This window comes from Centropristis striata, chromosome 14, assembly GCF_030273125.1.
Source record: "Centropristis striata isolate RG_2023a ecotype Rhode Island chromosome 14, C.striata_1.0, whole genome shotgun sequence".
NCBI lineage: Eukaryota > Metazoa > Chordata > Actinopteri > Perciformes > Serranidae > Centropristis > Centropristis striata.
The window spans coordinates 1684439-1705615 of record NC_081530.1 but is presented as its reverse complement, the minus strand read 5'-3'; the positions used below and the strand labels follow the sequence as shown (position 1 = coordinate 1705615).

At 39.0% G+C, this 21177-nt stretch overlaps 1 protein-coding gene across 1 annotated transcript in view; it reads left to right on the top strand.

Annotated features, from left to right (window-relative positions):
- Positions 1–21177, top strand: part of csmd2 (CUB and Sushi multiple domains 2) — a 358175-nt gene that overhangs the window by 51989 nt on the left and 285009 nt on the right. The window contains exon 3 of the mRNA XM_059350192.1: positions 10441–10553. Coding sequence (XP_059206175.1) covers positions 10441–10553 — 113 coding nt within the window. The remainder of the gene's footprint in view (positions 1–10440; positions 10554–21177) is intronic.

Sequence of the window (21177 nt, the reverse complement as noted above, 5' to 3'; positions counted from 1 at the left end):
CATCAGAAAAATGTTTACTGAGGTAATAAATCAATCAAGTTGAGTAATTTTCCTTTTCCTATTATACAATCTGACTACTTTTTGCAACCAGTGGAGTCGCCCCCTGCTGGCCAGTAGAAAGAGTGCAGGTGTAAGGCACTTCTGCATTGCAGCTTGTAAAAGACATGCTAAGGATTCAACTTTTTTCTTTTTAAATTAGGGACTGACCAAGCTTGCTAACTAGTTCTAGCATTAGCTAATAACTTTGCATCCTCCTCCTCAGCTCCACCCTCACATCCAAATATGGTCACTTCTGGTTCCAAATATTCAAGATGGCGATGCCCAAAATGTTAAACTCAAGGCTTCAAAATTAAACCAATGGGTGGCATCATAATGGCTGCATCCACTTCTTGTAAACAGTCTATGAATCCAAAATACGATCTTTTCTAAAACATAACCAAGTAGTTTAGGCACCGAAACCATACCTATTAGTTCCATTCTAGGATGTAAAGGTTCATGTCAGGTTCATTTTTACAAAAAAACCTATACTGCCATTAAGGTATGAGGACATGTTAGAATATTCTGTATGTGATCCTACATCAGAGGGATTGTCCAGCCCTCTTTGATGCCTCACAGGTATCTGTGGTGTTGAGCAGATGCAGATAGCATCAGGGCGATGTAATACATCGTTAATGGAGTTCAGATCGACCAAAGATAAACCAGTCCCATCACTCACTCACTCACTGACCGGCAGACACCCCAGAGGAAGTAAACTTGTGTATGAATGTGTGTGTATGCCATAACTACATACTTACTCCAAGCCTTAGGTAGAATTAGATTTAAGAAAGATATATAATTTAAGACTATGGGAGCACTTATCTCTGGTAAAGCCATTGGTAGTGTTCCAAAATTCCTCCACTCATTCTAAACGCACACATCCTTTAATTTAGCTGGTGATGACTTTAGCTATTCTGCACAGGGAATGACAGCTAATCAGTCCGGTGTTGCCACCCGTGTCTTTTTATGGCCCCAAAATGAACACAGCTGATGAGTAAGGCATTCTATCAGTGTTCTGACACTGTAAATTATTCACTTGTTTTCATAATTGCATTGCTTTTCTCCCTCGCCCTTATTTCACTCTCCACTCACAAGTTCCATTATTTTTTTCTGTTTAACTTTTTACATTTCAACTGTTATTCACAGCCAACTACCCCAACACAGAGAATTCTATTTAGCTGTTCCTACTTTCTCTGGAGTACTTCATCAGTTCAGATCTCCTCCAGTCACTGCTAATATTTCCTCCTCCTCTCACCTCTGCTTTCCCCTGATATCAGCCTCCCCCTCCCTCGCCGTCTCCCCCTCTCGCTCTCCAGAGACATTGGTTTGTTAATGACTTCACTGCGGTTTGTCTCTCAGTTGGCGCTGACTGCGGTTGATTATCTCACCATCAGCATTCAGCATCAGAGAGGCTCTCCCATCCTCGCTGCTCAGCCGCGATGCGCAAACACGTTGTGATGTCACGCATGTATGAATATTAACGAGCGTGCTACAAGCCCGTCTTTCTTCACGAGACAGATGTAAAGAATTAGCCTGTTGCATTCAAAAGGGTGTCAGTCGTGTTTGAAATACTGTTGGGTTGTTGTGGGATCTGCGTCAAGCTGTGTGCAGGATGAAATTTGCAAATTGTTGCTGCCTCTAGCTAGGTTTGCCTTTGTTGTGGGCTGAATGCTTTCTGGAAAGTGCGATGTGATGATGAAAGGGCAGAACTAGCAGGAGTATGTTAAAACAGACAGTCCGCCCCCAAATCAAATACACAGATTTATTTCTCTTACCTATAGTGCTATTTATCAATTTAGATTGTTTTGGGTTTACTTTGAGAGAGTTGAGTGGTGATATGAGCCGTAGAGATGTCTGCCTTCTGCTGGAGATAATGGGACTATATGGCACTCAGCACAGACCTTGTGTGAGCAGTTTCATTTTGGAGCTATACTAGAAAGAAAATAGTTGCAAGGGAGAAGAGTCATTGCTGTTGAGTTTTCCATTTTTTTTTTTACTTTGAGCACAACAAGCCAAGTGCACCCTAGTACCATTATGTTGAAGAGAAGGCAGACATCTCTACTGCTGATATCTGCCATCTCACACTTAAACATGCTGGATTCATAAACAGGAGTACAGCTAAGAGGACAAATATGTATTTTTTTATTTTGGATTGAACGGTCCCTTTAAAATCCACATTTATATTCATAAACATGATCATATTATATGTTTATATGATTAGAAACCTTTTGTCTGGAGCTCAGAGCAATAGAATGGGTTCAATGTCTTCTTCCCTTACAAAACGACTAGGATTCCTGGTAGCACGTTTGCAGGCTTACGGATTAAATAACAGGAATTTAAACTGAAATTGAGAGCGCTGAGGGCTAACCATAAAACTCCATCAAGGCCAGATCACGCCCTTGGGCAAAGTGGCGTGGTACATTACAGCTTACCCAAAAAAGAACGGATAAGAAGGCTGATAGATATACAGTTTAATTGCTTGTGAAAGTCTTCCTATTAGCTGGAGGAATCAAATCATGTGTGTGGGAATGGATTGCCATTTTAACCTCTACCAGGCTACACGGTCAGCTTTTTTTCACTCAAAGTAAAATCAGCGATGAGTCATACACACACACACACACACACTGAATGGCAACAGTTAGGATCCAAGGTTGCATTTTGAAAAGAAATATTTCTATCCTTTTAAAATCAAGAAAAAAACAAGTCTAATTTAGCAATTGAAGAATATTTTCCTTTTGACAAAAACATCCCGGGGAAGCGTTCGTTCGTGTGTGTGTGTGTGTGTGTGTGTGTGTGTGTGTGTGTTGCAGTGACTGGGCACTAGTGCTCAGCATTTCTGTGATAGGCAGTCAGTGGAGAATTAGAGCTTACAGAGCACAACAGAGCATCAGGCCCTGGCCTTGGCCTTGACCACTGACAAGTTATAGCTGCACAGGGTCCTGTATAGAAAGAGTACTCACACAAATACACATGAAATACACACATAGTTCTTGACTCTGCACTTCAACTCCCTCTCCCCCTGTCTCTCTCACCACCCATCATTTATTGGCTAATGTCTCCCCTCTACTCAGCCATCAAAATCCTGCTGCTGTATCTATTTTTCTTTTCCTTTTTTTCTCCCCCTCCCTCCCTCTTCCTTCCTTCTGGGGTGAGAATCAGCTGTATCAGCACTGTGCTTACCTTCCACCCTGACAACATTCACACACACATTTATCGAGTGAATAAGATTAAAGGACGAATGACCTGATTTAGTCTCTGTCTGTTTACAGCTGTAAACACGCATATATTTGGGTGGGGGGGATCACAAACATGCACGAAAATGTTCAAATGAATAAAACAGCGTGTGTGCGTTGGTGTGTGAGCATGCATCTCTGACTAGAGGAGTTAATGAAGGAGTTTTCTCACAGTGACTCATCCTCACTCAAGTCATGGTTGGAGTTTTTACATTCCCACGTACTGATGTGTCTCTCTCACCTCTCCACTTTTTCATATTCTTGCCCTCCTCATTACAAAATCTCAACTCTGTTTCTATACGGCCATCTTTCTGCACATATGCTCTATCTCCCCCTCTGTCTGTCTCTCTCTCTGGTTCCCATGGGTAGTAGTGGGATAATTGGAAGCAGAGGTTCTTCATTGAGATGATGCTGAGGCCAGTCAGGTGGAAAGTCCTCTTAATAGACCTCTGCTCTCCCCATGCACACACACACACACACACACACACACACACACGCTTATGCAAACACTTGCACACACATCCAGCTTATACTGTTTAGTGTGGATGCAGCCATGCACACCTACACCTTTTCTTCTCCTCGGAGGCCATCATTCCTGGGGTTACACAGCTTTCCATACAGCAGCAGCAGCAGCAGCAGCCAATGATTTCCCATAACTGTGCTATTTTTTTCTTAACTTCTCTTTCTGTCTTCTTCTGTCCCTCACTTTCTTTCATCCTCCCTCCATCAATTTACCACTCACTTGAGACACCTGCGCTGCAAATCCGTTCTTTTGTATCGCTCAGTCGGAATCATATCTCGCATCTTTTTCCTTGATAACAGGCAATCCCCCAGCTGGCTTTTTCCACAATACCGGCTGCACGCCTCAGATTGCCACGGCCCATATCACATTGCAATATTTAATCTCGCTTCGCATGTGAAAGCCAGTTTCTGTGTGTTTTCTGACGGTATCCATTTTGTTTTCTCTTAGCCTGGAAAAATGATTCAGGGGGCCGTATCTGGCTTATGCTGCCAGATGATCACGCTTTGGATGCGGCGAGAATCCCTCTGAGTTTGTAGACCCCCCCTCCATTCCTCCCCGCTCTTTCAACCCTTCCATCATACCCTCTATCAATCCCCCCGTCCCTGCAGTGCGCTGCTGAACCAAGATGGCTGCCTTCCAACTCAATTTGTGGTCAGCGAAGGGGCTATTTGCATGAACATGTGTCCCATCGTTTAGCTGATATCCCACCGTGACAATCTCACAGAGAGGAGTGAAATCATGCATATATTAAAGTCCTCTTCCCTTTTTGGTTCAATTCATCTTTTCCGCACTGGTGTTTTGCAATTTTTCCCCACCTCCAATGTGGTACTTAAGGATTAAGTGAAACACTGAGGCCCCTCTTAACATTGAGAGATAAAAGGCAGGGGTGTAATAGATTGTAAAAAGTGGGATACACATGCAGTGAGGAAGTGCATGTGGGAACATAAAATGAAAATTAAAGTGGCACTTGGGATCGGAAATTTTAAGCATGAGCTTAAAGTCAGGTGAAGAACATTGTCCTTTATTAAAATCTGTAAATCACGGATCCATAGCGTGCACACGTTCATGTCTATGCACAGATGAATCAACCTGTGGTAACTGACAACACATGAACAGTGGACGACACCTGTTTTTTTTTTTAATAAGTATGTGCTTGTGCATGTAAGTACTGCCAGTGTGTGGGTGGCAAACATGTTAAATGGATTTAATAGCTGAACCAGGTAAAGCTGCTGCCGAAAGCTCGTACTAATAAGACAAGGCTCATTACTCAAAAGTATATTACTTGTTTCCAACATAATTTTTGTACATTGGTTATTAGTCCCACAGAGGTTGTTTGCCACACGAGTCGTTATGGTACTTTATTAAACATCTCCAAACAAATTAATTCTGTGTGCTTCTACGTCTTAAAATAAGGAGCAGAATGACAATAATTTGACTGTTATTGTAGATAGAAGGGAATCAAACAGCATTATATCTTTCTTATTTTTTTTCTTCTCTTTTTTTAAGTTTTGATGATTCAAATTAGGAGGTATTGGTAGTAAGATAATATATTAGAATACTTGGTAACGCTTTATAATAAGGTCCTTAATAACCATTAATTAACAAGTAATAAGGCATTGTTCTCGCTTTAGATCCGGTAGTTGCAAAAAGCATAGTTAACTTATAGTTAACTTATAATAGATGAGCAATAAAGTATATTTTAATATCAATAAGCAAACAAAATAAGATGAATAAAGGCATGGCAAAGACATAATGGGTGGGTCATGGGTGTTTGTAATGCCATTATTAACACTTATATAAGCTTATAAACACACTATTATGTTAATAAGCATCTTGTAAGGACTTACAAGGGCCATATTATTTGTTAATTAATGTTATTACAAGGACCTTAATATAAAGCGTTTCCCAATACTTTTAATAGTTTGACATGTTGGGACATAGGCCTACATTAATTAAAAATGATAGATTTTTACATTTTTAATTGAAAACAGCTACTGTATAGTATGGGTCAATTCAAACTCACTTCATGCAGTTTGTTCAACCAGAGGGCACCAAAACTTTATCCATGACCACCCTAATTCATTAATTTTTTTTTTTTTTCATTAATAATATACTCAGCAAGTCACTGCGGCGGTGGTTAGCGATATCTGACAGCACTGGGGGTGTTAGGTGCTGTAAGACAGCTATTCTCAACCTTGGGGTCGGGACCCCAATTGGGGTCCTGAGATGATTTCTGGGGGTCGCCAAATCATTTTGGAAGTCAGCTCTGTCTCCACTGTGTTAAAGTGTTCATGTGTTAATGTGTATATGGTCACTTAATGTCTTTTTTTGGTCATTTTGTGTTAGTTTTTTGGTCATTTTGTGTCTTTTTTTGGCCATTTTGTGTTTTTTTTGTTTTTGTCATTTTGTGTCTTTTTATGGTCATAATGTGTCTTTTGGTCATTTTGTCTTTTTAGGCCATTATGTGTCTTTTTTTGATCATTTTGTGTCTTTTTTTGATCAGTTTGTTTCCTTTTTTGGTCATTTTCTGTTTTTTCTGGACATTTTGTGTCTTTGTTTGGTCATTTTGTTTCTTTTTTGGGTGATCCGAACTGTGCGTGTGAGATTCTGTTCAGTGAGTGGTTGAGAGTGTTGTCGCGGACAACATGCATGTTAAATTGGGTTGTCAAAAAGGTTGAGAACTACTGCTGTAAGAGTCGACCTTGGCTGCTGAACTGGTCATGGTTTCACGGAGTGAAATGACCAGCTGCTTCTCAGAGGAAAGCCCCACAGGTCCTGATTCAGAGGTGATAATTTAATGAGGTGAAATTTACTTACGCTAGCTAAATGTTTTAAAAGCAGATACCGGCCATTGTAACGTTAAAGGACGAGAGCTACATGAGCTATGAATATAGGCTAATGGGTTAATGCTAGCTGCTAACTAAAACTACTAGAGGCCGAGCCGTTTAACTTTATGAAACGGTTTAGCTGAGCATAACGGAACCATCTTTTTATAAACTTATTATATACCATATAATATATATACCATCTTATTATATTAAGGTTGAATAATGACGATTTACATTATCTTCTGCTCAATTTACAGTTCAAAAACTTCAAATATCTATGTCAAAACTAGAAGTTAGCTTGATTTTTAGCTTACTTGATATTGTCAGAAGTCTCATATAATGACAACTAATAATAAACATTAACAGATGAAAGGTATGGGGGGTATTGTTGTTGGACAATTCTGCTTTATTTGGCTTGTTTAACTGTTCATCAACATTTCTGAGAAAACATATTCTTGGAAATAGCTGGGAAAGCTATTTAATCACCACTGCTAGAATTTTTTAGAACTAAAAATAGTCCCATCTCAAAGCAGTGCTTAAATTTGTTTATGAAGTTTTCCTTTGAGAGTGTGTGACGTTGAAGTTTTACTCAGACTCAGAGCCATAAAATCAAATTAATGATCTGAGTTTATTGTCCTATTAGTTGCTTGAAAAACAAAATTAAATACAGAAAGAACATTACCTGTATGAGAAGGGACTTTTGAGTAGAAAAGACTAAAAATATGATCAAATTAAACTGCTAAAAGGGACATAAATTACATCTTATTTGCCTTTATAATGTCTTGCATCATTTGAATTCAATCTAGTAATAGGTCTTACACTGTTTGGTTTTTATGTTTGTGTTTATTGCTTAAGAATACTATCCTATTAAATATGCTTGTGCCTTGGCACAATGACATAATTTAGGCAGTGTTTTAGCACGGCCTTTGGTCTGCTGTCATGTTCTGTGCGTCATGTGCACCTGGGCCACTTGGCCACAACATCAAAGATCATGCATGAATAACCAATATGTGATGATACTGTGGTATGGATTAAATTAACATGTGTCCTCACCTGTGCTTAAAGTAATAATGTGACATTATGTAATGACAACTGTTTAAGATACAGGGCACCAGTGGTGGGAAGTAGCTAAGTACATATACTCAAGTACTGTACTTAAGTACAATTTTTAGGTACTTGTACTTTACTTCAATCCAATCAATCCAATCCCCCTTTATTTGTATAGCACATTTAAACAACACAAACGTCTCCAAAGTGCTGTACATAAAATCAACAATAAAACAAACAATTCCATATACCAATCAGCAATAAAAAACAAGTGTATGAATCTAAAATGATGCCATAAATAAAACAATACAATCAAACAGATAAACATAGTAAAATAAAATAAAAGACGTAGCTAAAAGTAGTAAAATAAATAAAATAAATAAAAGACACAGAGGACTTTACTTGAGTATTTCCATTTTTTTTTTTACTTTTTACTTCTACTCCACTAACTTTTTAGGCAAATATTGAACTTTTTACTTCACTACATTTAGCCGCCAGCTTTAGTTACTTTACAGATAGAGATTCAACATAAATACATGATCAATTTGTAGTTTTTGTAATTAAAAAAAAAAATAAATCTCATAACAGTATAATAAATAGTTAAAATGAGCCCCATCTTTACAAAATTAAAGCACTGCTTACATAAAAGCATCAATACAAATTATGTAATAATATATTTAGAACATATAAAACAATCTGAGTGGGTCCATTCTGCATGATGAGTACTTTTACTTTTGATACTTTAAGTACATTTTTGTGCTGATACTTTTGTACTTTTACTTCAGTATTTTTTGACTTTTACTTGTGGTGGAGTAATTGTACAGTGTGGTATTAGTACTTTTACTTAAGTAAAAGATCTGAATACTTCTTCCACCACTGCAGGGCACCAACAAATCCAAGAAAACTACCATATAAGTGCAGTCATAACAGTTGTTATGACTCAAAATAAACACTGCTGTAGATGTATGTTCCACCAAAATCAGGGGCAAGATGATAGTTCAATCCAATCAGTATCTTTAAAGAAAAGTCATTTTAATTAACAAAATAGTCCATTTTGGATTTCCACTTCTGCATGAGTATGTGTAGATGTTCCTCCCCATTCTTCACCTATTTACAGGCTTAGTCATTCTCTTAAATCTTAAAAGTAGGATAAAATACGTGCCACTCATAATTTGGTATTAGTAAGGGTCTGAGATTTAGGTCTGGGTAACGGAAACTTCTCCCTTCAAACAATAACTGCTGTTGATGCCTTTTCTTTTGTAGCCAGATCTAGAAAAAAATAGCACTTTTCATGGTTTTCCTTGCAGCTGATTATTGCAAGCCTACAAGATTTAATGTGACATGTGATTGGCCAGATTCTGCAGCAGCTACAACCGAAACAGTCAGTGGTGTGGTGTGACAGAGCTGGCAGTTCAGCGTGTAATGTATTAGTGTAAAAATCATTTGGATGGGGAAAAGTGGCGGTGGCATTTCACACAACTCAATGCTTTCACTCACATGATGGGTTTTGAATGAAGTTGAAAAAACAAATGAAGTACTCTGTTGGCATTGGTTTCCCTTTCAGAGTATCTGTATTGGTACTGGTGTCGCACTTTTTTAAATGATACCCAACCCTCCAAAGATGCTCCATAAATTCAGGTTAATGTAATAAGAGCACTGAACTTGCCCACATTAACAAGTGGATTTTCTGAATTCTGTTAGACTGAGAAAACCTTAAAATGACATCCAACATGAAAAGAACATGAAGTACTAAGTAGGGGTGTGCCATATCGTATCGTTCACGATAATATATATATATTTGTATTATATATATATTTTTTTTTATGGTTAAAAAAATGCATATCATGATATTGGCAATGTTCCTACATCTTGATGTAGTGGTTAAAGTTGTTTTAATCACAAAAAGCTACTTACTCCCTGTAGCTAAACACATGCAGCTTTCAAAATAAGAGCACGTGGATGTGTTAGCAGAAACAAGAAGAATGTCAAAATAAGATGCCTTAAATAAAACATAAAAGAAACTTTATTCCCCTTTACAAAATGTCATTAAAATATGCCCCCGGAACCCCTAAATGATTATTTTGATTTTTGAGTCAAGAGTAACTTTTTTGTATTTGGCAACTGTTGAGATTTACACTTCAAACTACATTTTAGATTTTTATTTAGTTATACAGTCTAAAAAAAGAATCATATTTTCTATATCTTTTTAAGTATTTCCTAATATCGTCAAGAATATCGTTATCGCAAAAATAGCCTGCAATATCGTGATGTTCTTTTAGGGCCATATCACCCAGCCCTAGTACTAAGATACCTTTAGTCTGACACACACACAGATTGACATTGCAGGTATAAATAAACATTTTATTTTCCTCCAGTTGAATTGCATATCTGAAAGTAATGGTTGGTTATTAGAAATAGTTGGTGACTCAGAGTCTAGCAATTGTATGTTTGTTGACTGTTGAGCTGTTTGTTCATTCCCACACCGACTGCTGTGTTTCTAATTTACTGCGGCTACATGATTGCAGTTACTCTGTCTTGCTGATGGAGAGAAATCTATTGAGGTTCTCTGTCCTGTTGAGGTCTTGGCATTTTAATAATTTGTGGGTGATTCAGAGCCTCGTTATACAAAAAGTTATCCTTGAATGCCGAAGGGAACAGCTGGCTTGATGGAAGCGGGCTTCATACCTAACCTTGCAACCAACTGTGCTGTTGATTGGATCTTTTTGTTTTTTTCTGTCTGACCGTTATTGTCCTTCTGTCCATTTGTTCTCAGGTTAACAGGGTTCCAGCTGCCTTCACCCATTGTGAGTACCGGCTCCAGGATCACACTGTGGCTCCTGTCTGACTATGCGGTCAGCGGGCAGGGATTTAAAGCTGCCTATGAAGGTAAAACAACTTTCTTGTTCTTTGTTTGTGAGCCACGGGACAAATTATCATGTTGATATTTTTCCTGCAGCACAAATGTGGAAATGTCAAAAAAAAAAAAGCTCAATCCCAAAGTACTCGTGCAGAAAGCCACATGAGTCACTTCTGAGATTTGTGACTGTCTGACTGATATTCAAGTGGAATCTTTCTTAATTTCTTTCTGCATCATTGGTCTCACGTCAGTAATTTGTGTCAATGATTTTCAATATTGTGGGATCTTTTAAGCCACTGCTTATTGTTTCTAAACCCCAGAGTCTGTCAAACAATAGGGAGAAAACAAAAGCGAAAAGAAGAGAATATGGTGCATACCATGACTCATGTTATGAAAAAATTAGCTAGTGTGCACTGAACTAATTGTAACATCAGACAGTTTGATTTAAAACTATTCCATCCAGTGAGGTTATCAGCTCTCTTCCCAGGCCAGGGCTGGGACCTTTATCACGGTGACATGGAATGTTTTATGACCCATAGCGGGATGATATTAATGATGGTACTCTTCAAACCCACGCAGGAGGAAAGGCGAGCTTAGGGAGGGGAAGGGAATACAAGTGAGTGACTAATTAGGCTAATTACCTGACAGGAGTTTGTCACTCCTTTTTTGAGATATTGTGAATGTGGGGATGTGGCTCGATGAAGCAACATCAAGCAGCTCGGGAGGCCCGAGACCACATTGCGTGACGAGATAAAACCAAAGACAAAAGAGCAAAGAGACTGTTTGTTAACTCCACTGGGAGGCAATTGGGGCATGGTGCCTTTCTTTCTCACTAGTGGAAAGAAATCTGTCAGACTTGTCTAGCTTCTGACCTTGGATGATGTAAATGTCTCTTGCTTCAGATATGTTTGCAGAAACAAAAACATGTAGCTATAATAATTCAGCATTTTAATGATGATCCACTTAGGTAGTTACTTTATCTAACACTTTCATATTTTGTAATATGTGCATGCATACACTGTACGTCACACATACATCAATAGAGCTACATAAAACATGTAAAGTATTGTAGTGGCAAGCATAAATCTTAATTCTAAAGCCACTCAATTTATTAGCAGTAGGCAGGTACAGCTGGCTCCACTCGTATGTTACTGTTCCTTAATTACTCACAAACCACCGGAGTCAGGTCGTAGTTTCCTTGGTTTATTGATCTTTGCAGAATCCAGGTATTCCATTAATACACGTCAGTCCAAGCTTCTCTTGGTTTTCCACAATGGTCCACAAACATCAGGAAGTAACTGAAACAACTAAAAAACACGGTAACATCTGAAATGACAGTCAAAAAACCTTTTTTCTCTATTATATACCTATTAGCACTCTGCTAATCCACGCTTTTGCCTTCTGACCAAAACCTTCAGAACAACAATGCGCATGTGCAGCGCCTACTTCAGGTGCTGTGGTAAATTGCAACTACACAATAAAAGGCAATAAGCCAATATAAAACACGCTGTAATATACAGTAAAAAGCTTAACTTTCTTAAACATAATATTGGCTCCTACAAGTATTATATAAAATATATTAATAGTATATTAAATAGTTTGACTTTGCTACCAAGGAGACTGGTTCAGGGATATCAAGTCTGTTGAGCACCAGGGGAAATAAGTGCAAAGCCATAATTACCTGTCACCCACCTTACATGACACTAGTGAGACCGACTGCATTGACCCATGTCACATGGGAAAAGTGAAAGGCCCCGCTGTGCAGACATGTGGTACTGCCCTGTAGGTTAGAGTAAATGTTAATTGAAGAGTGAGAACTACAGGAGATATGCAAAGCACAGTATCAGCTTATTGTGACTGAATGGATGGAAGACCACCCACAGGTGTTACATAGAATATGCACATCTGTGAATCTTAGTGCTTTATTCCTTATTCTTCAGATGGAATGAAACTGCATCCCGTTCCTACTTCCCTTCATTCAGCTCTGTTGTATTCTATTCTTCTCTTGCTTTGAAAGTCTTTGGCAATTTTCTCATGGCACACATGGGTCCTTTGACTTCTCTGTGCCACTGAAATCCCACTCGGGCTCGCTGGCACAAAGGCCAGAGATAATGAACCTCCACCCCGTGGCTAGACCTGCTTTATCTGGTTACTGATTAAATTAGCACAAGGCTTAAAATCAGCTGGATAGTAAGAGCAGCTTAGGTAAACAAGCAAGCAAACAAAAAATGCAATCTGTGTCTCCTCCATGCTGGCCAAAGCACGTACGAAATACGTTTTTCAAAGAAATATGCCACTCTAGCCATTCTCTGTGATATTTGTAACATTGGAAACATTCAGTGAAGCGATAAAAGGGAGATTTAAAGGTTTAATTTAAAATTGCTCCAGTTAATTTCCGCAGTAGATCTCGTCTTTTGGTGGCCTCATACCTGCTGTCGGCAGGAGAAATGGGAAGTTTCGTGCTAGTGAACTACCCAGGCAGCTAGAAACACCAGGAAGATGTCACAGAAGCTGACACACTGCTTTGTGCTGCTTTGTATGAAGTCGGTTTGACCAGAAGCCACTGGCACAGAGCCACTGTTCTGCTTTGATTTGATTAGCTCACAGTTAGAAATAGTGCACAATGGTCAGCAGGGGACAAGTTTGAGAACAGGCAACAACCAAAGATTGTACATAATCAGAGATCCCACTGTGTGTCATCTCAGGAAGTTACCACTATCCGGGTGGTGATTTTAAAACGCTCTCATTTAGAAACTGGCATTGTCCTGTATTTACCCCTTCAGTGATTTCTCACAGATAGCACTGCATTTAGCTTGAGCTCTGCTTGTCAGATTACCCTTTTCTCAGTTGGTTTTCTCCCTTTCCACAATTGTCATTTGTTTAAGCAGTCTGTCGCACTCCATTTGAGCCAAAGATACTCCTAGACAAATAACTCGGCACATGGCCAGTCTTTGTCCTCTTCTCTAACTGCACAAGTCGCCCTTTTTATAGCAGTAAGATGTGATGGACGCCCACAAGACTATATGCATAATGGAGTTCTACATAATCTAATTTTATTGTCTGATAGAAAGCACTGTGTAGTACTGCATGTCAATAGCTCATTCTTAGTATAGATACACTCCTTAATGGACTAAGTTAAACCATAACCAGGCTGTCAAATGATGTGTTTATTTCTGTGTGTCTTAGTTATTTCCATAATTTCCCATTTTAATGCTATTTGGTGGCACATACTCTTTGCTGTCAGGTTTTTCCCCCCTTTCCCCACACAGAGTAGCCCAAGTGCAAGTGGAGTGTGTTATGTTTACCTCAGGGAGAGCAAACTTGTGAATAATGTGCTTTAAAGTAAAGAATGCCAGCTGTGTGTAGGTGGGCATTACCCAGAATGCAGATGGGGTGCGTCACAGCTGCATGTCTCCGCTATGGTTCCAGTGGAAGTGTGTGAAAAATGAGTAGGATGTTTATTTTTGATTTTTCTTCATCTTCAGTTTACATCTTTTGTGAATATATTTAAATGCCAAAACAGAGATTTTTAAAGCCTGAAATTTGGGGCCATGTGAATAAAGACATAAGATTGTTTTAAAATATTGCTCCGTTTGTATTACAATGCTTAATGTCTTGGTGATTGGAAAGGAAACCACTGTCCTATCTTTAGACGTTGTTGTGCCTGCTCATTACATATGACCCAGTCCCTAGCCAAAGACGACAACTGTTGTTCTTGGCACTGTAGTGATAGAGTGGTTGTACTTGGCTGTTGTGGAAGAGGATCAATGTAGCCCTGATTATGTTTTTGTGCACGTATATGCATACATCGGTCTGTGCGCCTTAGTTTGTCTCTGTGTCCATGTCACTGGGTATGAGTGTGAGACTGCTACTCACTGGTTATCCCATTTTCTCCAATGGGATAAATGTCTTTTTTTCTTAGCCTGATTGGCTTTTCTCAGCGTAGCTTTTGGCAGTAAAGCCTCAGTATTCTACAGCCTCTTTTTTTATTAGGACTGTGCTTACCAACCACCATTTTGGTGCAAGCCCATCTCGTCTATATTAGATATCTGTTCTGTTTCAGCCCACACTGCAATAAGCCTAAGTGCTGCACAGTCCATCTCCCCAACACACTGCGTAATGGCCGAGACCACTCTGGAATCTCTCCCCTCTCATCACCATGGCAACCACCAGACTCCTTTTTCCCTTCTTATTCTTCCCTTTTCTCTGCTCCATCTCTTTGCAAACTCTTTCTTCATGTTTAATCTGTAGCTATAGAGAAGGAGGCTAACGGAGGCAAAGGGAATTAGAAACGTTTGCCGAGCTTCTGAAAATATCTACTGGGAATAGAAGAGAACTCTTATCTCTTCATGTCTTACTGCATTCCTTGTGTCCCTCTTCTTCCTTTCCTTTCCTCAGCTCCACTGTGAATCTTTCAACCTTCATGCCCCCCATGTTTTGTTGCCTCTTCCCTAATGTTCTCCCTCCTCTCTCTCCCTCTTCTTTCTTGAATATTAAAGTACCGTGATGATTATCCAGTCATGTGTCGCCAAGTTTCTCTTCCGTCTGTGTCTTAGTTGCATATTCAATGTGCCTCCCAACTGGGTCAGCCGAAAAAAAAGAAACTCGCAGCCAGCCCTGCCGCACGACTCAAGCAGCCTGCCTCCTCAGCATTAAGTCACTGCAGGTGTCTGAAACAGGAAAAAATGGCATGCACATAATATTTCATGAAGTAATTTAGTGAATAGATTTTTTTTTAAACCAGAGTTGCATGTAATTGCATCTCCAACTTTAGATTCATTACTCACAGTATATCTAAGATGTGAGTCCAAGGTGAATTATAAACACATTTGAACAGGGTTTTGGTAGTACTGCATTATAAGGGGGGGGGGGGGTCTAAAAAAGAATTGTAAATCAGTCAATCAATGGATTTATGAGAGGTTTGGTGTAACAATAAGTCACCTAAGCAATCTGATTTTTTTCTGAAAGTGAGTAAAAGAGCAGCAGAGGGAGCCTTCACCTGCATCCATCAGAGCTGATCTACAATAGTGTCTCTATCTGCCCCCACCCCCTCTCGCTCCCTCCTTCCTATTAGCATGAGAGCGGGAGGTGGGGGCAGAGTAGATGAGGGTGATGAGAAAGCAGTGAAGCATGAGTGAGTCTAGTGCCTAATTGAAAAATGAGGCTCGTCCCTTTAAGTCGGGGAGTTGGCCAAATGAAAGTGTGATGACGGAGGCGCAAGAGAACTACAGACCTGGATCAAATCCTACAATCCTAATGTTCTATTTTCCCTCCACAGGGTTTAATAACTATTTTACTCAGGGGTATATTATGTCCCTGTTTGTGTGTTTGTGCCTGTAATTTAAAAGGAGGGGTTAAGGGGGTTTTATAACCTGCTGAGCCCCTAAGAGATACCTTCCTTGGATGATGCTGCTGCTTCCTCTGGTAAAATTGGCTTTGATTAGGGGAGATGCACAAAAGTAATTGTTTGCCAAAGAGCAATTTACATGGATTGTTTGAATGATTTTGATTACATACTCAGCATCACTCAGCAGCCATATTCTATTTAATTCCTTTCTTTTCACTCTTATTGTATACTGCCTCCTCCCAACATTAGCAATGCAGTCTGCTTTTTAAAGATTCCCTTTTAGCTACAAATAACGCAGCCCTCTTTTTAATTTAATGTGAGCAGCCGCCTCCAGCATGAAATTATCATCATTGTGCAAGAAGAAAACAAACAACAAAAATAAACATAAAGAACATGCCTATAACTCATGTAAACAAATTAACATAAATCACAAAGGTTATCAGTTAAGCTGCCAATAGCGCGTTCCTTGTTTTTAGTCATTTGCACACGTGTGTGTCCCTGTTCGCATTAAAACAAGAAGGCATTGTACAGTTTGTATGGATACATTTCTTCATTGCGCCATGTTTGTCTCTGTAGCTGTTACGGAGCTCTTCTATAAGCCTCTTTCACACATAGTTCTTTTTAAATTGCTGGGATAACATTTTAGGCACCACTTGTGTTTTTCATATTGCTCTTTCTCACACAAGCCATGGCAATACGGGAATAAATGGGGCAAGGGACAGTCCAGCAGATGGGGATTAAAGGTCAGATGTATGTTTGTGCTGTGAAAGACTTAGCAACATGTCGGACGATGAATTCATTTGTCTGGTGCCAATGTTCTTGTAATTTATTTAATATTCAACATGCTCTCGAGACAAATAGGTTTTTTGGTCAGAAGAGTCTTGTGATTGGTTCACTTGTTTCCCATTAAAGCACGAGGTCTTGAGGTGGGAAATTAGTGGTTCAGATTCCTCTAAGTATCATTCCCTGCTCCAATTCAAACAAAACCACATGCAGGAAATGTTCCTGGACATTGAAGGGATAGACTGCCTGTGTGAAATGGGTTTATTTCAAAGTGAGAGGTGTTTCTACAGGTGTAGCATACAGTTGCAGGTTTTGTTAATTTGTAATGGTACTATAATGTTATTATTGTTTCTAAACAAGCACATCTTCAACAGGAATGCAGCTTAACTAAAGGTGAATTGACACTTGCAAGTTTTGACACAATCAGAACATTGGTCTCAGTTTTGATATGTTTTTAACTGTTTTTTCATTTATTTTATTTTTTACTAACTATCGAGGAAACGTTTGGGTTTAAGTGTATCAGAAGTAATCAACCCTACTTGCTGGAGTAATGGAAGATTTGAAACACAAGCAACTACGGCGTTAATACTGATTATGGATGGAATCTTATAACAAATAAACTTTTCTCTGGCTCATTTTAAATGTCTAATTACACAGGTGGATTTTTTTAAAATTCACACTTAAATAACAGTTGCTGAAATGACAAGCTTGATATTTTAATGTTTTGCAATGCACGTTTTAGATAAGGATATCAGGAGAGGATTAATTTGATCTTTACAGCTGCTAAACCATATTTCAACTAAAATTTTTAGATTAAATTACATCTGATTCAAATGGCAAGCAGTAGGTCTCATTTGTCCTTTGGGCGAATGTTTACGAGGGATTACATTTTGTGCGTTCAGTCTATAATATGGTGTTAAGCTTATTTTCTATACAGAAACCCATGCGACTCAAATCTGCTTTTAAAATGTGCCTTATATATCTCACGAGAGCTCGCTGATGTTGGGTTTCATGCTTTGAATTTAGACTAACGGAGAATAGGCTTAAATTAAATTGAAACTTTTAATCATTACAGGTAATCCAAGCATTGCTTTATCACCGTTTAGTACTGAAATTTGTGTTGAGAGAGCTGTGACTATAATACAAAACATAAATAAACAAAAGGACGTGTGCCTTGTTTTTAATGTAGTTTTCACCAGTGCAGGACAGTATTCATGGTAAATAGATTGCTTTAATATAGCGTATGGTATGTGAGTGTGCTGCAGGAGAAGGTCAGATACAGAAGAAAGTCACGGGCAGTTTAAATGTCAACATGGTTTTAAGCTGCTGGCAGCTGCATTAGGCATGGGCTTGTTAAAAAATGCACTACATATATTGTGAAATGGATGCTGTGGAATATCATTTATAATAGAATAAATATGTTCAAAAGGCATCTCCGACAAGCTTTGATATCTCTGCAGCTCAAACACTGCTGCCTGCTGACTGTAGTTCTTTCTGGTTTAACTACCTGAACCGCTCTTTGGGCTCGGCAGGTTATGAATGCATTTTATATGCTGTCTTTGTGTGTGTGTTTGCATGCACGTCGCGATATGTACACCAGTCTTCCCTTATTAGCTGTGAAGACAAGGAGGCTAATGCCTCTGTGTTTGCACGCAAGCCAGTTTTTCTCTTTTCCTCTTTCTGTCTGTTTTTCACACATCGTAGCAGGTTTTTTTCTTTTCTCCAATCTGCTTCTTTGAGTCCTAATGATGTTGAGGAGGGTAAATGAAAAAGAAAAATAACCTACATTTTTTTAAGTAGGCATGGGATATTGTCATGTTGTGCTATCGTGACAACTCTCCAAGCCTCTAATTATGCTGAGAGTCTGAGAGGGAAACATGAAAGGGGGAGGGAGGACGTCTTTTTATTGTCAGCATTGTCATAAAATGAATCCCAAAACAAATATTTTATTTTTAATTATATTAAAAATTATATTTTCATTTTTCCGATTTCTAATTTTGCGTGGGATGACGAAACACATGCTGTAATGTAGATTATAACACTGACTTGTCTTGGTTATTACCATGTAGAAATCAAATCCCCCTCATGTCAGGCAACAACTATATTGTTCCTTTCTGTATTTACTCTCTGTGAAAGAACTGTCAGTTTTCATATCAACAGTTCTTTCACAATTTGTTTTTTCTTGAAACACATGTATACAGACATATTTATGAATTGGTGCTTTTGATTGGACCGTTATCTCTGATTATAAAGTTCATGTTTTATCTTATAGAGCCTAAAAAAGAGACAATTAACCCTGTGTACACTGTACCAGGACACTGTCAGTAAAACACCTACAGTATATAATTCAGTAATCATTGATGTTATTATAGTTCCTCCTGTGTTTAACGTTTATGACGCTTAGTGTTTTACTGTAAGAGATTAGGGCCATGTAGATGCCTCTAGACTTGGCGACATCTAGTTCTCCAGTTTTTTGTGTTCGCAGGCATATTTAAATTTGGTTTTTGTTTACTGATGTCTGCTCACCCACAAGAAGTGACTCACCACTGTTTTCCATGAAACCATATGGGTGCAAACCTCGTCTCGACTTTCTGTAAACAAAACTGTGTATATGTCTTTTTCTGTGTACACTTGCAAGTCCTCGGTGACCAACCAGGTCTAGAACATTTTGATCCTTTATTTTGCCGTACAGGCTGTGTGAAATATTTTCATCAACTCTCCATAGAATGTTTTTGAAAAGAATGAATTCAACAGTGCAGCCTTGCAAGCCTTCTATTAAGCCTCCTGACAAAAAGGTTTGCTATTTTACCATTAACAGATGTTAACCTGATGCCTGTATTATTCATTTTCTGTGCCTTTGTTACATGTTGTTATGGTTATCTATAAAACACCAGCTTCAGTTAAACTTTTGAACTTGCAATGCTCCTGTAATTGTTTGCAAAGTGCATCAGTTTTAGAGAAAATCCGAAAGTAAATGCAGTCATTTTTGGACACAAAAAGCCACAAAAAGCCTGGCATTTCTGGTGGGATAGTTAATTCCACACCTGCCATCATAACAGCAGATTGCCTTTCTAATTTTGTCATCGGGACCGCAGGTCCAATGTGGTTGCTACATAAATCAGCAACTGCTCTTAGCAGGGAGAACGCTACATTGACGGGCAGAGATACTAAGAAACAACAGCGTGTTTTTTCCAGCAGGGTTCAAGAACCTGAACTCAGTTAATGTTAAATGGAAACCCAGCTATTATGGCTGTAATTTTACTGAATGCATTTACTAATTTTCTTGGAAAATGTGTGCAGTCTGGCACGTCCCGGTAAGCAGAGTTCCTCTCTGGCAGATTGTAGCTGTTATTAGTGTCTGGCATGGGAATCGGCTGCCAGCGTGTCTGACCGTTAAATGCTTCTGACACTTAATTAATGGCTGATTGTTGTGCGGCAGTTCTCCGTCAGCCTAATGAAGACTGTTCCTGCTCTCTCTCTCTCTCTCTCTCTCTCTCTCTCTCTCTCTCTCTCTCTCTCTCTCTCTTTCTCTCTCTCTCTCACACAAACACATATATACTGCTATATCTGACATGCACACTGACTTTCACAAACAAACTCTACATCAATATTCGAATACGATTCAGACAACACAACTTGCCCATTGTGCATTAGTATTTAAAGCCTGTTTACTACCACTAAATGAGTGAATTGCTCTTTTTTCAACAATGTAGGAAAATTATAAGAAAAACAATATTTCTCTGTATCTTATTTTCTCTATAAAGACTGAACAATCTAAATTATTTGTACATTTGGCAGAAAAGTGAGTAAAGTCAGACACCAGCACCTTGAAGTTAGCTCAAGTGAAATCGTGCGTTATATTGTTCTTAACTTAAAATGACTGGTGTGGTTGGGCTGAGTCAGTGATGTAGTTGTTGAAATCCTTCCAGCCGTCTCTTTCACTGCTTCACATTATGTTAATATTTGATACTGAATCCCACATCTGAGCCTTTTTGGGATTATTTTTCATATTTTCTTTATTCTTTTTCTCTCTTTTTATAGAACTGACATGAGCTAAGAGAGCTCTTGACAGTTCCCATTGCCCCGCAAGTCATTGCCAGGCACGTCTGCTTTGCACAGCACTGCAAGACAAACTCATTTTTTTTGGGTCTCTACCCTCATTCCTTCTTGCCCTCTATTTGTTTTCTGGGTGAATGGACGGCAAGACAGGGTCTAGTCTGTGGTCAGGACAAGTTGTTGTTTTGCTCTCCGGATAAGGAGTAGAAAACAACACTCCCACACCACGGTTGCACACAGACACATCTGCACGGAAAACATTCAAGCGCACCCATTCACACAAGTGGATACAGGAGTGCACACTCAAACATAGCATGATGCATCCGCTGTGCAGTGGAGCATGTACAGAAAGGTCATCCTTGCCTGTGAACCTGTGGCTCTGGGTGAGTTTGTTTGCAGTGCCTCAGAGCTGGCTGAGGAGTGTGTGCATTTGTCCATCTATAACACCAGTTCTCTATAACTGCCTG